This window comes from Triturus cristatus, chromosome 9, assembly GCF_964204655.1.
Source record: "Triturus cristatus chromosome 9, aTriCri1.1, whole genome shotgun sequence".
Lineage (NCBI taxonomy): Eukaryota > Metazoa > Chordata > Amphibia > Caudata > Salamandridae > Triturus > Triturus cristatus.
Genome location: NC_140592.1, coordinates 899,404,560 through 899,425,275, shown reverse-complemented (window position 1 = coordinate 899,425,275; position 20,716 = coordinate 899,404,560). Strand labels below are relative to the sequence as shown.

The following is a 20,716-nucleotide window of genomic DNA, read 5'->3' as shown; positions in this document are numbered from 1 at the left end:
CAAGAAGCATTAAATTACGGGAGGGGCTAAGCCTGCTCAGACTCAAAGGGTGCACACACTTTACATTTTAGAAGAGGAGAAGCTAATGTGTTGGTATGAACAAACAGGTTTCCTTGCACTTATCTCCGATATCATCTCAGCATTTTGAATAGTTAAATTTCAAAATACAATGGGAAATGACTACTGGTAGATCTGCCATCCTTGGTATTGTTTGCACCCAAATTGTTTGTCTTCACCCCTCCTGTTTTCTGAATTTTGTTTTTGTCGCCATTAGGACTCACCAGTTCTAATTTGTGTGCTCTTTCCTATTGGCTTACATCTGATTGCCCAATTTAATTTACTTATAAACTCCTAATTTATGATACTCATGTACCCAGGGCCTGTAAATTAAACGCTATCAGTGGGTCTGTAGCACTCACTGTGCCACTCACTTAAGTAGCCCTTCAAACATGCGTCCGGCCTGCCTTGCAGCCTATAGTGCAGCTTCAAAACTGCCAATTGTCTAAACCTTCCCCTTTAAAACTCATAAGTCACCCATAAGGTAGGCACTAAACAGCCTGTAGGGGAGGGTGTATTTTTGTTTTTTTTAAAGTAGGACATGCATTTTTACGTTTTACATATCCTGGTAGTGAAAAACTCCTAAATTTGTTTTTCACTACGTTAAGTCCTAGCTCTCCCATTGAATAACATTAGATCACCTTATTACATTTAATAAGTACTAACTTTTTATTGTAAACGGATAGGGATATCCAGTTTGGACTCCGATGAATTGTTATTCAAAATCCTCTTTAATGGTAAAGTTACAATTCAGAAAATGCCCCTTTTATAAAGTTATTTTCTTGTCTTAACTATTTGGTGCCTGCTGCCAGTGCCCGGGCGTCACATGACTGTTCATAGTTTGGCAGTTGGCCTTTGTGTATTCCTCCCGGAGAGTGAGACAAAGGAGGACTAGGTGTTGGCAGGATGGGCCATCCCGCAGGATGGATGAGGCAGAGCTGTTCCCTACCCCCTTGCATTTCAAAGTCCTGCCCACACCCAAAGGAACCTGACACCAGTCTTTTGTCACCCCAGACTTCTTGGTGCCTCTGCAGGGGAAAGAAAGAACTTTACAGAACCGGCTGTGGGGTAGCCAGTGTATTACCACCACATAAAAAGTTATCACCAGGCATACATAATGGACCTCCTGAACCACCTCTTTAGTACACTCCTAGACCCGTTGAAGACTTCAGAAAGACTGCCTTGTACTCCAGGGACTGCCCTGCTGCTTGAGGCCTGCCTTGCTACTTGAAGGGGAGAGGACCATCTCCCTGAACCCAGGACTACCAGAGTGACTCCAAGGGCTAGTTGACTGGCCTCCTGTGGCAGCCACAGGAACATGAGCTCCACCGACCTTGAAACCTGCTTCTTGCCTCTACTGGAGTGATTCCTAATCCCCCAAGTGTTGCCCCCAGCTCCTGTACCCTTGTGTAACCTTCGCACGTCCTCTGGGGTTGATTTGATGCTCGAATGGATCCCCCTCTCAATAGCTTCAAGTCTGACAGCTATTACAGCACAGACTATTGAATTGATTATGCGGGGGAAGGTAAGGTAGGGTACAGCAGGGAGGGAGATCTGCAAACAAACAACACACAATTACCTATATGGCAACATCTAAGTGCTTCCTTTCCCATCTCAGTGAGTATCCTTCCCACTCCACCCCTCTCTGTTCTATAGTGCACTGATAATACGAATACCTGCAAACAAAAATACTGTAAAACAGTCTTGTAATGGTGGGGGTCTCTGCACTGAAGAATCAATATAAGTAGTGATAGATACGACTAGGGAGAAAGAAAATAATATTATTCTCCTGCGATATTACTCATACTATGTTACACACTGGAGGTCTATTCACCTACCCCTTGATTTGTCATGTCAAGCTTCACAGAGGAGGTGATAGCAATTTGTCTTGCCTTCCCACGGTTCCCCTGTTAATAGGCACAACAAATAGCAAGACAGAAAATAGAGGATCATCAAGCTATTACTCCCATAGCTTCCATAAGACCAATGTAAAGATAGTTCCAACGGATAATAGGTTCAGGGCTAATCAGGCAAAGTTATACAGCAATTGATGGGTGTCTTTTGGGAACATTTGTGAATCACCCATGCTCCTTAATACCATAGTTACAAATTCCAGAACAACTAGAAAGTTACTTTACTCCTCATAATAGTTGAGAAACTCCAGAGAATAGCCCTCCATAACCAATGGCTATTTTATTATCAGTTTCTATTTTCTCTCTGCATGACTCTATGCCAACGACTCACCAAAGGAGAGAAACAACGAAAGGACTAGTGAACAGAGCACTGTTCACATCTACCTCTCCCCTGCAAAGCCTCAGCTGAGACCTGGCAACAGAGGAGGGATCGAGAAGTCCGCTGAGACGAGTTGGAGTGCAACCTCGCACAGCTCGGGCCAATAACCTGCGGAACCCAGGCGCAAACAACTGGAAAAACAAGGAATACTTGGTGTCACATACACCCTTAACGGACCGGCTCACCAGGATCCGAACGCCGACGTTGTATCGGAATAATCGGCAGTGCTGCAATGCCCCGGCCAGAGGATGTAGGGTATTCTTCTGGTCCGCATGATGACATCTACGCGCCTCAGCCGCATTGCCTAATGGGAAGTGTAGTTCAGTACACTGCCGATGGCAGTGTTCTAGCATTTGCGCATGGTTCTTTGGTGGAACCCCAAAAGGTGGGACAAAAACCCAATTTCTTACAACTACATTTTGTAGCCACCTCACTCATTCCTTCTTTTCAAAACATTCCAATTTCATTAATGTTACTAACTATTAACTTTTCACTTGTATGATTATCAGTGTGCTGATATCTCAAAAAGCCAGTTTAGTCGAAGTTTATGCTGCATTTACGATGTCTCTTTATTTGAAGTAGATTGAAATAATCTTAATAAAATGTAATTTTGTTATTTCGACGTAACATAGTCCTGTTAAACTAATGCAATGTACAGTTGTAGATTCTTTTAGGCAAGGGAAAGGATGAAGGTATAAAGTTGTGATTCCCAGTGTTGGGGTCCCGGTCTGAGCTTGTGTCCTGTTTTTATGTGCAACATCATTACAATCAGCAAGTTTAGCTTGACCAGAGTAGTCTTTAATCTCTCCTTAAGTCATTTTAATATAATTGGAATGACAACCCCAAAATGGGTTTTACAACCTTGTTTTATTCTTGAATATTAGGTTAGGTGCTGCTCTCTCAATATATGCATTTCTGGAAACTTGGTGGGCGGAGGATTGTGTATTAGTCCTGTTGCGAGGTTTTAGTAAATGTATGTAAGAACTGACATTGGTGTTAAGCCTCAATGTTGTGAAAGCGCCTGGGTTTGAGTCTTCTGTGTGTGCTAGTTTTGAGCTTGTGCAAGTCTAGATTCACGTAAGGTGCTGTTTTTCATGCTTAGATTCTGATCAGGTTTATTGCTGTAACCTTTTCTTCCTTTTTATTAACAGCTGATGAAAATTCATCCAAGGTGGTTCGTCATGATGCTCCCTATGTTGTTAAAGTGGTAAGCTAATGTCTCTTAGATAGTGCAGTACCATCGAGTTTGACTTCTTGCCTGAACTAATATTTTATAGCATATCATGTTTTTTTCTCACAATGCTTCGCCTCCGTTGAAATGTGCCAGCTTAAGTCATATTTGAAAGCTCCAGAGCTCAAGGCACATCATTGTCTCCTGATTGCGTAAACTTTTCAGTACAAACATCCCTTTAGTAATGACTGTTTTCTAATGAAGAATCTAGATTACTATTCTAAACGGGCATTGGCAAAGCCAATCTGTCTCGCCAATGCAAGGTCTGTTGGCTTAGTCTGTTGGCGTAAGACCTGTTGCACACCAGAGCGGGCACACATAGAAGTGGTGGGTGGGAGGGGGAAAAAAGCAACACGGGCAAAAAAAGTACCTCAATCACGGCGCGAGCAGCGGAGGGACACTAATTAATAAGAATTGATCTGTGCTTGGTCCATGCGACGCATAAGGATGCAGGTAGTGAAACGCGGTCTGCGCTGTTCAGTTAGCCGGCAGCAAAGAAGTGTGACGTTGAAGAAAAGTGAATGGTAAGCACCGGACGCATTCCAGCACTTTTTGTAAGCAATAGTGTCTCTCAAGCGAGAGGACATGCGCTAGTGCATGGCTTGCACAGCCTCAACCCTAAAAAGGAATTGCAAGTTATGTGCTTAGTGCTTTTGTTTGTTTCCAGCTTCCTGTTGCATTCTTTTTCAGGTTTTCCCTTTCTCATATTCTGAAGATTCCAAATTAGCCTTTTGGGTTAGAAGTACATAATATGTTATATGGAAACTCACTTGTTCATGCCATTGCATGGTTGCAGTGATGTGCAAAAACTGTGCAATGTGGGCATTTTTGGTCAAATTAATAGTGCTGGCTTACTGTGCTGCACTCCCAATTTTCCCCTTATTGTATTCTTTTAGTAACCCAAGTATTGTGTAATATGGTTCCTGTACTTCATATGGGATCCCAGGAGGACTTTAAACCACGTTACATGTCCATAGTTATGAGTAGGGTAGTCTTGGATGTTTGGCGCCACAAAACATGTTTGGTGTAACATTGTTCTAGAAGTGCGATCTATTCTAACATGAAACACACTGTTAAACTCAGTGTCTACAAATTCTTAAAATGGATAAATTGCATTGTATTTCTGTCAAAGTAAAAGGTCAGTACCTTTCTGTGAAACAGATTACATCAAATTAAGGCACACTCACATATGTACTTGTTAGTTGGGTCTCATTGTCCCCCATGCGCCCTTCTCCTTTCAATCAACTACTTTTTCCAAGCTTTGACCTTGATTATCTGGTGCCTTTAAAATTCTCTTATTAAGGGAAAGGATTAAAAAGTAAGTGCAAAAAGGAACTGATGTTGATCTAAATTGCCTTTATATAGCCGAGAATCTGTGGTATAATTCGAAAGTGGTAAGATAGTATTGAGCATAGTTTTAACCTAATATAAAATTGCATTGTGACATTTTGTTTAAGTATATTTCTAATTTTGGGTATGTCCAACAGAGAAAGTTTTTTAAAAATCCATGTTTGTGGTTTGTCTCTGCGAGACAAAAGCCCAAAAATATATATATATATATATATATAGGAAGGCGTGTGACTACTGCCCCTACTTTAGCCACTCCATACCTTTACATACTTTAGGCACCATGTGGACACTAAGTGACTGGTCTCCATGTGTTCTACTGAAACGTAGAAGCTAATTTTTCTATTCCATTAAAAGAATTTTTTTTTTTTTAAATGTCTTTATTTGCCTTAAAAAAAAAAATTGTCTTGACCATATACAAATCATATCAACAGAAGAGGAAATGGTGCATAAGCTAGTCACATCTATGTGGGTTTCACAATATTGGCCCAAGTTCAATCCGCATGCTTAATATCTTTTCACGCTGCTAATGGATGTAGTATGTCAGTCCACCATTTTTTAGACCTGCACAGGCATAACTTGTGCAATGAAACTCATAGTGACAAGCTCATTAAGCCGTCACTTTCCACTTATAATGTCTAAGAATGGACTTCGACACTATAAGGGCATATCTGCTTATGCAGTTATGCCCTCACATGAGGTATAGTGCACCCTGCTTTAGGGCTGTAAGGCCTGCTGTAGGGGTGACTTACCTATGCCTCTTGCGGTGCTGATGGGCCTTGTGCACAGCAGGGGTGTGGAATTTAATAAAATATCTACTTGTCCTTGGGGCAGGTTGCCTCATAAATGTACTTGGCCTGTAACAAAATCCACTTGTCCCTTTGGTGCTATGTAGTGCGGCGACAAATTATGGCAGCAATCTTATTCAGGGCTCGAAAAATCATAGAAAATGCACTAGACCTGCAGGTCTAGTAACCTACAAAATCTCCTGGACCAAACTGAAATGCACTTGACCTGAAAGCTGAGCAAATGTGACATGTTAACAAGATTTTAAAGCATTTTTATTGCTCATTTACTTTGTGAGCAATAAAGATGCCTTTAAATCTTGCTATCTTGTCACATTTCCCCTGTTTTCAGAGGCAGAAGTGTCAGTTTGTATTCCTACTCGCCAGTAAGGGCGAGTAGGACCTAAAAATAGCTCGTCCTGAAGTAATCTGACTCGAGCGGTCGAGTGAATTTTTCGAGCCCTGTTATTATATAAGAGCTCTGATATAGCCTCTCAGATTATGCCAGGGCGCATACCATAGTACTGTTTGAATACTTCCAATACTCTTGTGTTGCCACGTTTCCGCAGATCTACATACCTGGGCTGAAGATGGTGGTAAGCAATAGTTCCAGGGTTAGAATGCCCTTTTGATGATGGACGGAATGTTGCACATTGGCAAAACATTTACCCCCAGTCACAGATCTTGCTTGGCAGTTCGGGCTGGACTGTTCCCATGAGGCACAGGGTCAAGACTGATTTGCATATGGCCATGTCTGAACTGGGGTGGCGTGGTGAGCAAAATAACGATGGATTAAACCCAGATCCGTGACTGGGGGTGAATGTTTTGCCAATGTGCAACATTCCGTCCATCATCTTGTGTGTTTTGCTTGCCTAGTTAGAGAGCAGTGCTGGTGGTCGCGTTGCAGAAGGAGCCTGGTCATAGGATGACACCCAACTGCTTGGCAAAGGACCTACCCAGAAAGGCACACTAAGCACAGTTTGACAATTCGTACTAAGAACCTGGCAGGCGCCTGCCGGGGGAGTAGTAAGATACCTGCCTCTGTGGTGTGTGTTCCTGGTTTCCCTCATTGGGTCTTTAGTATTTACATGTTTATCTCCCAGTTCCCTGTTCTGGGAGCAGTTGAAGCTGTGAGGCCTTACTGTGTGCTCTGATTGAGACGCACTGCACCAAAATGTAGTGCAACTGCATCATACGGTCGCTCCAAATTGTTACTATACTCAAGAAACATGGGATGCTCACCCCACACCACCTACTAGAGGAAACCACGTAATTCTCGGCCTTCTACTTTTTAATTCAAGTCCTAAAGAGGTGCACATTGGTGATCAGTTGTTGTGTTCATAATAGGACAAGCCGCCTGGACATCCATTAGTAAACTGATTCTGTATCCACGATTAAGTGTCAGTAACCTCTTGCTACTATGGTAATTCGTTAACGGCTCTGACTGGCTTATTTAAAACTGCTGGTGCGTCTTGCATGCCTACCACCGAGCATTATCACCAACCGAATATTAAAATGTGATCTACTGTGTGACATGCTTTCTCAAGACAGAGTTGTATAAAGGGAATCACGACTTAGAAGCATGTTGAAATCTAATATATATAATGTGAATACATCTCCTTGATGATAAAGTAAACCTGCATGCTAACGTGGTGTAACTACCTGGAAAAAAACATTGATTCACTTTGTATACTGGTCAGGAAAACATAGAAGTTGTGGATAGATGCGTTTACCTGGACAGATTTTTTTACTAGTAATCTTTCTTATAAACTACATGTTAATACTGTAGCGAAAAGAGCTTTGGCCCACTCTGCTGCTTTGTCACTTGTATAATTCTATGGAAAAAGGCATTTTAATCCTTTATCTCACAATTACAAATTAAAGATTTGCCTTACTCTCATACATGCGTTGGAGTACATCCCAATTTCACGTTGATCCTTTTTAGATCTGTAATAAGGCAAGATTTTTAGGGCAAATTTGCAATCTGAGCTCTAATCCCAGTTTAAGTACATAGATTAGGGCTTGTTTTATCAGGTGTCTTTGTTCAAGTATTAGCAAATATAATATGCTGATGATAGAAGCTTCTTCATGCTCCTGGTAAGCCCTTGCGGACTCTTATTTTATCCTGGTTAGACTCCGGACTGGGGGAGAAATCAACGTTTGTTGGGAATTTAAATTTTGCACTGAAGAATTTTAAGTGCAATTGGGGCCTTTTATAAGAAAATGGTCTCCAGGTCAGTTACGTCATATTCTTAAAGTTCATATTACTAAATTAAGGCTTTCACATAATATACACCACTCAAAGAATTTGAAATTATATAGCTGTTTCACGGCCATGAATAGTTTTGGATATGCACAACCGTATATATTTTTCCAGATGTCTTGTATGTGAAAATGGGCAACAGTGTTAGTGTGACTCATTTTGCTTTTACATCTTGATTGGGGATGATGGGAAGTTTATAGTTTCTTCATGAGATTGAAGTTTGGATTTAAATGACCTGTCTAGAGACCTACACCACTACTCACTTCAAAGTTTCAGTTGCCTTAGCTGTAATTAGAATGTACAATTTCCTAGCTATCGTGAAGGAAAGTTTCAATTCTTTGAAGGACACAGAGGGGAGGATTATACTGACTTTCTTTAATTTATTTCAAGATGGTGCCCACATAAACGACACATTGAACTACTTTTCCTGAGAGACATGAAAGGAGGACAACATTATGTCCAATCGCAAGGTTCCATTATAACATTATAATCCTTCCTCACGGATGATTCTCCCTCTTTCTTCGTGCGACAAATAGCATCTCATCCCAAACTCATTCTTGTTTGGACACCTTGTTCTCTGAAAGGCAAACATGTATAAATAAACAAGTTATTCATGGCATATATCAACACATTATCAAATTGGACAATGCTTGGTCTATAATCCAACAGTCATGAACGTCGTCATTGACCAGAAAATGCATACTGTGGTGACAACAAATCATGACTCACCCTGAAACTAGGAAATAATCCGCCAAACCAAGGTTGCCAACAGTGGGTGGGAATCATTGGTCTCCGACCCATGGGTGGGAATAATCCTTGTCTCTGTGTCCTTAATGGAATTAAAACTTTAGCTAAATAGCAAAGAAACTTTGCTTTCATTGTCAGGACCGGAGGCATGGATTATGCTGGTTCAAGGCTTACTGAATACCACCGGTTTAAAGTAAAACTGTTTAAAGGTGTAATCAGAGGACCAATCCGCTGCAATAATTATGTCCTCTAATCCGTCTCCCAACTTGAAGCCCTTGGAGGCTGTGGCACCCCTCACAGAATGAGCGCCAAAAATCCAGGCATCAATACCTGCTTCCTGCATCACCCATCGTAGCGAACGAGCAATAGTTAGGGAAGACACCACTCTGGATGGCTTCCTTATGGAAATGAGGAGGTATTAATCACCTGGCAGCCGTTACTCCTCTGTCATGGCCTAATAAGCCTTAGTGCACCTCATCACACATAACCTTTGATGGTCATCAAAAGAGGGATAAAAGATAACCCTTGAATCTGTATTAGTTCTTCTGGAAACGTGGGAAGTAACCCCTTTAGAGATAAATACTCTACCTGTAATATCCAGGACTCGTACATCAGATCCTCTGTGACAGAAAACCAGACATAGCAACATTGCCAACTTACCGTAAAAAGTACTTCTTACTCTACCAGGAAAGGAAGAGGTTGAGAACCTGATTAACATCCCAAAAGGATGAATATCTCAGTTCTGGAGGGAGTGATAACCTAACACCTCATCAGTTTCCCTACCAGAGACCAGTGTGTGCTCCCCCGCCAGATGACCCTCGATGGGGTCATGACCAGCTGAGATTGCTGATCTAAAAGAATTTACTTATCTGTAACCCGTACCTCTAGACACCAACTCTGACCGGAAGTGTGATATCTGAACATCAGAGCTCACTGGATCAGAGTCCCATTGCATACACCAACAAAACTATCTAGCCAATGCAGATTTGTATCGGCGGACAGTCTGAGCGAGGAGAGACTCGGCTGGCTCTGAAAGGCCTGTGACTTGCCATTGTCTCAGGTAATCCTCAATGTCATGAGGTGTAGAGTCCTTTTTAGAACTAGATTGTGAGGATTCCCCAAATGGTCGCTCATGAGATCCTGATCCAGGTGTGAAAGGATTGGGAAATCCCAAGAAAGTTCCATCAGCACTAAGTAACAAGCTTGAGATCTCCAGAAGGGCATCACCAAGACTAGGTCATCCCATTGTCCCCTGTTGTCTGCCCATACACAGGTGATTATTGAAAAAGAGGGTAACGGATACCTCTTCTCCCACGTCCAATCCTGCAGAATAGTGTGTGTTGCTATCAGCATCAGACCTGGAGCTGCAGCTGAAGAACCTGTCCACTTGATGATTTATACGGGACACAGAGATGCACTGTGAATGGTCCCCACTGGATAGTCCGAGCCTGAAAGATGGGAGTATCGAATTTTCATAAACTTTTGTCCTGGAGACACCTGAAATCCCAGTCCACTACTGCGGAGATGTGCTGTCGCAGAGATTCTGTGTGTGAGATAGTATTCCCCAAACTTCCTGGCCAGATCCAAAAGCGGCATGGATTTTGTTCCCCCAAGACTGCATGTACCTCACTGCCAACATGTTGTCCATCTTCAAGAGGACACAGCATTGAATGTTGTCCTGTCCAACAATGTACTGTGAAAGAACCCGCCCGGAGTTCTAAGAAGGTGATGTGCAGGCATCATTTCACTTGAGAAGACCAACTTCCTCCCATGGATATATCCCCACAGGGGGCACCCCAACCCATCGTGCTGGTGTCATATTCTATAATGAGGTCCGTGCTGGAGCCTAATATGGCCCTCCCGTTCCAGGAGTCCATGTGGGCGAGCCATCACTGCATCTTCTCCTTGGCTTCCTGCGAGATGGGAATCAACTCCGCAAAGGATAGGCTTTTTCTGAGCTGGAACACCTTCAAGTGTTGTAAAGTGCGCTAATGGAGGGGCCCTAAAAAAAATTTGCCTGGATGGAAAAAGACAGAAGCCCTATTACAATTTATCCCAAAGACACCTTCAGCTTTGCTAACATCTTGCAGAATCTTTTGTTGGATCGTAGTCAATGTCCTTAATGGGAGGCTGAGAGAGGCCCCCACTGAATCTATGACAAACCCCAGAAAGGTAATTTTCTGAGTTGGTGTGAGCTGAGACTTTCCCACTTTAACAAAACCCAGGGACTCCTGAACAGATACTTCATGTTGGAGGTGTTGCGACAGCCGTCTTGGACATTGATCAATCAAGAGGATGAGGAAGAGGAACAAGCTATAAGACAAACTCCTTCGGCCATTGGATGTTCCATAAGTGGCCGGAGAACCTTTGTGAAGCACCATGGTGCAGATGAGAGGCCAAACTGAAGGGGCGTGGATTCAAACGTCTGTCCCCACTGCTGAAACTGGAGAAACCTGCGGTGGGGATAAAAGCTGGGAATCTCAAAGCACACGTCCTTGAGGTCTAGATGGACCATCCAGTCCTGAGGACGCAGCAAGTCCCATAAGAGGTGAATCCCTTCCATCTTGAAGTGGCAGAAGGCCAGCCACTCAATAAGCTCCTTGAGATTAATAGCTGGTCTCTACCCTCTATTGTGTTTTTCCACTAGGAAGAGATTGCTGAGGAAACCTGTGTGGGGGTGGGGGGAGCAATGGCTTGTTTCTGTAGGAGCTATGAGACTTCCAAGTCTATAAGAGAAGTGTCCTGCTGGGAGAAAACAATGGGTCTGGTGCGGCAGGGTTGGCCTGGAGAACCATAGAACTCTTTGTGAAACCCTAGAATAGTCTGGAGAACCAAGGCATTTTAAGCTATCCTATGCCAATTGTGTGCAAAACTTGCTAGCCTGCCCCCAACTTTTACGTGGGAAGAAAGTGTAGGGCTTACCATTATGTCCCTGGTCGAACTGTCCTCTGTAGGTACTTATGGAGCCCTGGAGATACGGTACACCCCTGGAAAGGAAGAATCCACCAAAGTTCAAAGAATCCAGACACTGTGCTCTGCAGTTTCCTTGGACTCTGAATGAGGAGGCTGGATTGCAAGGCGGCCGGCCGAGCACCCCCTCCACAGCCACCCCCGATGAAAACCTTGGGGTTGAAGATCTTCTTAATAGAAGATTGTTCCTTGTCCAAGGAGTTAAGTGGCCACAAATTTCCCCAACTTCTTGATGAAGGTGTCTGAGAAGAGGACTCTTTTTACCACAGCCCTGCTTCAGAAAAGGCCAAGTCCCCTGTCTTTGGGTCGATGTTGATCAGGAACGATCTATGTCGTTCTGTAGAAAGGGTGCAATTGTCATTGCCCAAGGGTATAATGGCCCGTTGGGCCCAGCCTGAAAGGACATCCGGATGGATAAGGGATCCTGTCCCCTTTGCCTCCTCTGCCGTATTCAGTATTTTTGTGAGGGCCCCTGTGAGTTTATATTGACAAGAATGCCAGTACTGGTTGGTCCCCTTCTTGGGATCCATCATATATTTGGCAAGGAATGAGGCCATTTTCGAGTCCAATTTCAGGGTCATGACAACCTTACCTTTTCCAGCAGCTAGGGGAGCCTGGCTGTGGCATACATCGCCACCTAAGTGGCTGGTACCCACTCGGAGGATCTAGGGTAGATTAGGTTGTCTGTCCCCAACATGTCATTAGTAGGGGCGGACGTGTGAGGGGAGACCTCAGAAGAAGGATGCTAAGGCTGAAAAGGCTCTCCCTCAGCTCAGATCAAGTTCGACAGAATGGTCAGTGGCTGAACCAAATGGGAGACGTCACGTACCAGGAAAGCCCACTTAAGCCTATCAAAGGCGACCAAGTCACCAGCTTGGGTGTGTTTACGTATTTGGCCTTGGCCTTGCCTGAAATATCACTCAACTGCCCCAGCGTTTGTGTGGCCCAAGGCCACCAAGATCTTCCCTCGAGAAGAGGGGTCCATGGCAGCTGTCCATCAGCCGCTGCAAAGCCTTCTCGTAGGGAGCCAGGGCATAAGAGACCACCTTGTGTATGGATGCATCTACCACGTCACAGAACTCATCATCCAGAAGGAAGTACTGGACCTGCTCCTGTGTGAAAGAAGCTGCCTCATCCTGCATTGCAGGGATGTGGGCGTGGGGGTTACCAGCACAGTTAACAATATATACAGCAGCTGTGGGAAACGGGTATGTCCCCGGGACACACTACAGCCTCAAATTTACTGAGCAAGGCCTGGGTGTGTGTCCCCCAATATAGGTGCCTCACTTTACACAGAATGCACCAATATCGACCCCAGCGGCGTCAACAAGACTGGGAAACATCAGCGAATACAGACCCTTTTGGAATAGAGGGCATAGCACTCCAGACCCAGCGGAGTTAGAGAGAGGCTCTGCGATCAGCTTTTGACACCGAGATAGTCACCAGCGGTAATGCGAGGGCAGATCTCGGAGCTGCAGAGGAGCACGTCTCTATGAAAAGAGCTTAGTATCCTCTAGCGGTCGGTAGGAGGCACTGCTCGCCGCTCACCCGCTGCAGCGCAAGTGATGAGCTCACTGTGAGCTTGGTACAATGAATCTGTTTCCCCTTAGGAAAGGCCATCAACCAGGTCCACTTCACGTTCTCATTGAACTCCCCCATCTCAATCAATCCCAACAGCTAGTGCTACCCTGGAGCTATCAGGAGGCTGCATCCTCCGCCACGGACCCCAGATTTTATAGAATTTGTTTGGGGCATCCTTTCGACTGGTATTCCATTTTCTCCACTTTCATGCATCAATCCATACCCATCTCCCATTCCCGCACAGATGAGGTTATGTAACTTCCCCATCTCTTGATCAAGTCATGTTGCGCCACCATCAGAGCGACGTTACAGAAGAGGAGCACGTTTTGCTCCAGAATCTGATCTCCCCAGACTGCCAAGGCCACCAATTGCAGGGTGATATGTATTGCAATGTCCAGGGTATCTATCCTGCACTCCTTTCCAAAAGCCCTGAATCTTCGGGCAACTTCAGATTGTATGGAGTAATGTCCCTCTATCTCTACGCACAGGGTGTAAAGGTCCATCTCTTTTTTTACCCATACAAAACAGCCAGGTCTTAGTGTAGTATGCCCAATGCAGAATCTTCAGCTGAAATCATGCCCCGATAGCCTCCTCACTGGGGTAGCAGCAGGCTGCCCCCACTTATCATCCTCCAACCTATCCAGGTCCTCCTCCCATTCACCCCTGAGGCCATGCAGCAGGGGTGATTATATTTGTAGCACCTCATGACTTCTGAGGGGAGCCCCCAGGACTCTATATTCCAGATGAGTTGCTTTTGGGATCTCTGCCGTTAGGCCTCCGGAATTCCCTAGGATATATGACAATTGGAGGTATCGGATCTATTGAGAGCCTGCCTGCTCATATTGTTCTTGCAGCTCAAAGAATGGTATGAAATTTTCATTGCACCAGATGTCTCCTACTTGGATATGCCCAGCGGGTCCCATTTTGTATACCCTTCTATTGCGCGCACTCTCTCTGTCTCTCGAGTACATCTACTTTCAACAGCGGGGTTTTTTTTATTTTTTTATTGCAACCGTAGGCATTACATTGACATTTCATTCAATTGTAAAATCATACAACATAAATCATACATCGTTTGTAATGATCACGAATCGGAAATTGCAAAACAGAATATCGAAGGATTCAAGAGAGTGATTCATTAAATATTCAGTAAACATAGTTCAAGAGGGTTACCGCTAGTTCATTTATACAGATCTATTATTGTTGGTCCAGATCTCAATCGGTTTCCATATCGTGTTACCCAAGGCCCTCGCCGCCTTTCCTTTACAAGCAAAAATTCCCTTTCTTGATTGTACATGCCCAACAACCGACCTAGCCATACCTGAAAGGAAGGGGCATCGCTATCCTTCCAGCGAGCTGTAAGGATTATCCTATAAACCGCCGTACCCAAAAAAAGACATGTTTCTTCCTCCTTAGTGTGTTTCAGTGTATTATCATAGCCCAAGATGTATAGTGTGGGAGATTCAGCTATCGAGTGCCCAAAGACTTCCTGCCAGAAGCTTGCTATCATACCTCTCAACACAATAAGTTTGTCGCACTCATAAAGCATATGTAGTAGATGTGCTCCGATTTTACCACATCTTGGACATTCAGAGGTTGCTCTCTTCCCCCAAGAGTGAAGTTTGGCAGGTGTAAAGTACAGATCAAATATGGTCTTATAGAGCTGAGCTTTCATATTAGAAGCAACAAACACCTTCATTGCAAGAGCCAGAGACATATAAATATCCACATTGGGGTTATTTAATTTGTTTGACCACCTCTCTTCCCTATATTCAAGATCATCCCGTTGGCTTTCAATTAGAATATCATAAATAGTCCCAATCCTGGTCGTGCATATGGCCATACGATCCAATAAAGGAATATTATCCAGGGAATACTCAGCTCTTTTTAAGTTCAACATCGTGTTGGTCTGAAAAAATTTAAATATCCCATTATCTGGGATTGAGAATTTACTCTGTAGGGTTTGAAATCTATTCCCATTCCTAGGCAATAAAAAATCACCTATCGTTAATACTCCAGAGTATTCCCATCTTCTAGATATTTTATCATACATTTCTACTGGTAGTATTGTAGAATGCCATAGTGAGGTATATTTGTTGTATTTCGGAATATTTAGATGTCTCATAGCTTTCCTCCAGATTGCCCAGGCACTGGATAATATCTTGAACTTAACTTTCTTGTAATATGAGGGTTCCAGTTGCTTTGCCAAGAGGCCATTAGCCTTATCCCCAATAACCAATTCATAAATAGAAGGTATATACTTATCCCTTACAACTTTTTCAGGTATTTTAACAAAGAATAGTACAGTCATCTGTTGAATCATGGTTGCCCATAGGTAGAATCCCAGATTGGGGATTGACAAACCCCCTCTTATAGCTGGGAGAGAGAGGTATCCGATAGATCTCCTTATCTTTCCGTAACCCCAAACGAACTTAACCATCTGGGATTCCAGGGCTTTAATAATTTTATCATCCACTAACAGTGGAATCGCACGGAACAGATATAAGACCCTGGGTAAAATATTCATTTTAAGGAAATTCCCTCTTCCAATAATTGAGAGATGCAATCCATCTACCCTTTTAAGATCGTTCTTAATTTTTTGAAGTAGAGGATCGTAGTTTATTTTAATAATTTCCTCAATCTTGGGGGATATGCGAACTCCCAGATATACTGCACTTTCAACCCTTCTTGCATCTAGAAATTGAGTATTGTGGGTGCATAAAACCATTGTTTTATCTCGATTTAGAGAGTATCCAGAGATCCGACCAAAGAGTTGTGTAATTCGTTCTATTTCCCGGATTGCATCAGTGGGATGAGATGTTATTACTGCCACGTCATCTGCATAGGCTAGAATTTTGGTGTCGAATGAACCTACTGTAACTGGTTTAATTGTTGCTGCCATAGCAAGTTTTAGAATTAGAGGATTTATATATAGGGCAAAGAGAATCGGGGAGCATGGGCAGCCCTGCCGAGTTCCGCGAAATATATCAAAAAGGCTAGATTCCAGACCCATAGCAAGAACCCTCGCCTTAGGTGTAGAGTATATAGCCCTGATAGACTTCAAAAAGCGCGGCCCGATGTTATTTTGCTCAAGAACCGACCACAAGAACTCCCACGACACCCGATCAAAAGCTTTTTCAGCATCCAGGAGGATCATCGACATCTGATCCCCCCCGACCCCCACGGCTTCAAACAGAGCAATAGCACGACGGGTATGATCCGTGGTACCCTTGCCCGGGATGAATCCGTGCTGCCACGGGGAGACCAGACGCTCGACGATCCCCCTGAGACGATTAGCTAAAATCTTGGAATAGAGCTTCGAGTCAGAATTTATAAGAGATATTGGACGGTACGATGAAGTTAGGTCAGAAGGCTTATCTTTCTTTAGAAAGATCACTATATTCGTTTCCATCCAAGATCTTGGAGGAAGGCCACGGGCTTGAATACCTATAAAAAGATCAAGTAATAAAGGTGTTATAATATTACCCAAAGTTTTATACAGCTCTAATGGTATCTTGTCCGGGCCAGCCGCTTTACCTGACGAAAGCTCTGTAAGAGCCGTTTGTACCTCCAACAGTGTTATATCTCTTTCTAGGTCTTGTCTAGAAATGGTCCCAATTCCAGAATTAGTATCCTGCTCAGTTGCCCACCTGGCAAGTTCATCTCTGATTATAGCCGGTTCTAAAGTGTCCTCATTTTGATATAGCTTTTGATAATATTTTCTAAAGACCTCCACAATAGTCTCGGGTGTTGTATATTCTCGACCATCAGCCTTAATGTTGGTGATTAAACTAAGGGATTGTTTTTGACGAGTGCGGAGCGCCAGTTGTCTACCGACTTTCTCACCTGCCTCATAGATCTTATTTCGGTGAGATTGATAGATCTCGGCCGCTCTCTGAGATAACCTACTATTTATCTTCATTTTCAAAATCAACATCTTTCTGAGAGTTGGCCCTCCATCGCCACCTTGCATTATTATATCAGTGTGCTTCTCCTCTATGCCAGCTAGTTCCAAAAGTTGCAATTCGTAGGCCCTGGCGAGTTCCTTCCTCTGTCTGGCCACAAAGCTTATTGTTTCCCCACGAAGTGAAGCCTTGAAACAATCCCAGACCAGATCTCGAGAGGCACTATAACGATTACAATCAATAAATCCCTGTGCCCATAACCTGATATATTCTATATATTCGTTGTTAACTAAGAGTTTTCTATCAAAGGACCAGCTTGAACGAGGTCTAAAAAAATTATCAATACTAACTGTGAGTACTAACGGATTGTGGTCCGAGATAGTCTTCGGTAGTTTATTTATTTGTGTCTTGTTGACAAAATTAGTAGTCGTCCAGATGTAATCAATACGCACATATTTATTGTGCGGGTAGGAGAAATACGTATATCCCGGGTCATGATAATTTTTTGTATCCCAAACATCCGCCAAACCCAGGCTTTCTTTAAGTTGTGTGATGGCTCTATATACCTTTGGTTTGCGACCAATATATTTGGATCGATCTTGATTATGTGCTTGCCCTTTTTGCTTCAGTGATATGTTAAAATCCCCACAGAATATTAATGTATGCGGCCATGATGCTAACTCCATCTCAAGATCGATAAAAATAGAGGGGTCGTCCAAATTAGAAGCATAAACTGAACATATAGTAATCCCAATTTTGAGATCAGCAATCGCCCACCTACCCAACGGATCAGCTGCCTTCCGTGTAGGCTGTCCCAAAAAGGATTTAGCCAAAATGGCTACACCTCGTGTTTTAGCGGTGTGGGTGGTACTCACCAATAAATTATACCCGGGGATTCTCAGTACATCTCTTTCTGCCCATGGTATATGAGTCTCTTGGAGACATAATATATCAAAAGAGTTTTGAATAATCATTCCAAACATTTGATCCCTCTTTCCCCTATCATTAAGTCCTGCTATATTCCAGGAGCACAGCTTTAGCCTAGCCATATTCTACTGTATTTCTTCTTGACTCGAATTCAACCCCGTGATCAGACTCAGAATCAGTATCGGTCTCGGTATTAGTCTCGTGAATTCCTTCTCCTTTGCCATTATCAGTTCTAATTACATTCCCAGCCTTGCGGTTGCCATTTTTATGTGCTTTCTTCCCCCTACCCCTGACCTCCCCCCCCCCCCCCGGAACCACCCCACCCCCCTCCCAAGCCCCGCATATTTGAGGCAATTAGACTCCATTAGAGTCTGTAGCAATGGACGTGCAGTCCCTGACCGATGCTCCAATGTCTCCTCCCGTGTATTTATTTAATCATCATACTTTTTTTTTTTTTTTTTTTTTTTATTTATATATTTTTTTTTCCCCCTCACCCCCTCTTTCTTTCACCTTTTCTCTCTTTTTGTTTTTTTTTTGTTTTTTTTGATTCTCTCATTTTATGTAGGAAAGAAGAAAAAGATCCCTAAAGGCTGTCTAGGTACTCTTTGGCCTTGATTTCAGAGGTAAAAAATGTTGTCTGATCCCCATTAATAACCTTTAGACAAGCTGGGTTGTTCAAAAAAACCCGAAGCTTCTTGTCTTGGAGCGGTTTAATGAGTTGGCGTAAACGCCACCTCCGTTCAACCGTTGCGTGACAGAAGTCAGGGCGCACAAAGTAGGTTATAGGCCCGCTAGTTTTTTTTGCCTCAGGTCTCGCTTTTTCCCAGACTGCCTGTCTCAAGAGAAAGTTCCCGAAGTATACCAAGATAGCCCTTGGATATTCTCCTGATTTAGGTATCTTTTTCAACGTCAGGGGCACGCGATGTGCCCGCTGGACCTCCACCTCCCAATTCCACGATGATAGTTCTGGGAGAGAGTCTTGAAATACTTTAATCATAAAAGAGCGAGGATCCCCTCCTTCTGCTCCTTCAGGAATACCCAAAACACGCAAATTGCTTCGCCGCATCCGATTTTCCATGTCCTCGAGCTTCCACATCATATCAGAAAGTTCTTTTTCATGCGTGTCAATCTTTTCACGATTTAAGACTGTCTCTGACTCGTTGACCAGCACTCTAGATTCCATTTCAGTCATTCTGTCATTGAAAGAGCCAATTTTTCTTGATAGTTTACGAACCACCCCCTGCACCTTACGTAGCTCGGCTTGAGCTTTGCGACCATCAAGGGATGTCTCCTCCCTGTGTGCGGCTATAGCAAGTAATACAGTTTCCAACGTTGGTGCTGTTGTGTCTTTAAGATTACCAGGCTCCTGGTGCTGAGCGGGAGTTGGCCCATATGTTTGTGAAGGAGTAGCCACTGGAAGTAGATTACTAGTAGGTGCGTAATCCCAAGTCAAATCCGCCGATTCGCGATGACCTTTTCTATACTTAAGCGACCTTTTCCGAGCTGTTTTTGCTCGGACGGTGCTGCCTGCTTCACTAGATTCGCTCGAGTGGGACGCTGTGTCTGTATTAGTGTCAGTTGACCAGCCTAGTTCATCGGAGAATGAATAGAAATCGCTAGGATCTCTATCTTTATCTCTATCCTTATCAGGATCGTCTTCGCTAAGATTTTCAGGGTTAAGTTCGGCAGACTGGGCACCATCCAGCGGGGCTGCCAAATTATTCACTAGGATTTCCGAGCTCTCGAGGGAAATAGAGGCTGCTGGTAGGTGATTAGATAAGACTGGATCGGCATTAGACACTGTAAGAGAGTTTTCAATATCTTTCTGTTCAGACATGCCATGAGCCTGCAAATTAAGTCCACTCCCATTTTTTAGGATTTTGGGGCCGCTGCCTCTTACCTGGGGAGAGATCCCTTCTGTCATTACACCATCTTGGCCCCGTGTGCTTCCAGACTGGGGCTCGCTGGCCGCAGCGACCAGCGTTGCAGTATCTGTAGCCTGAGAAGCAGGCGCGCTCTGGGACCCTGGTAGACTCGGCTGGCTCCTCCCGCCCCGACCCGGAAGAGGACGCGCTGAGCCGCCGCGAAGGAGCTCCACCACAGAGGGGGTGTTTTGGCCACTTTTCCGGGAAGACTGATTTTCGTTTGGGGCTCTAGAGAGAGCCTTCTCTGCTGATCCCGTCGCAACACACAGTGCTCCTGCAGATACATCCACGGCCCGGGTAGCCTGTCTTGCCGCCCTGGCTTCTCTTGCTCTCATTGCAGCCGCAGCAGCAACCGCGTTCTTCGGTGCCATCACGTTGTAGACCTGTGTCAAAGCAGCACCCTGGTGAGTTCGGCAGCAATTCCTGTAGTTTTGACCAATAGCACAAAGATAGCGGATTATTGAGAAGCCGATCACCGTAGCCAGTGTTGAAATTCGGCCGTGTGCTCTATCTTTAGCGGTTATCTCCCCATCGAGCATTTTACATGGGTATACTGTAGTTCAACTCAGCTTGACGGCTCAGCACAGCTTTCCGCCCAATATCCCCGCAAAATCGGCACATCACCATCAACCATCAGCGATTGCATTTAGGCTCCATCTTCACTAGGCTCAAATTTCCTCAAAAAT

The 20,716-nt window shown here is 44.0% G+C and overlaps 1 protein-coding gene across 1 annotated transcript in view; it reads left to right on the top strand.

Moving 5' to 3' along the window:
- Nucleotides 1-20,716, top strand: part of VRK1 (VRK serine/threonine kinase 1) — a 309,962-nt gene that overhangs the window by 47,478 nt on the left and 241,768 nt on the right. Inside the window, exon 3 of the mRNA XM_085626433.1 lies at nucleotides 3,501-3,556. Coding sequence (XP_085482559.1) covers nucleotides 3,501-3,556 — 56 coding nt within the window. The remainder of the gene's footprint in view (nucleotides 1-3,500; nucleotides 3,557-20,716) is intronic.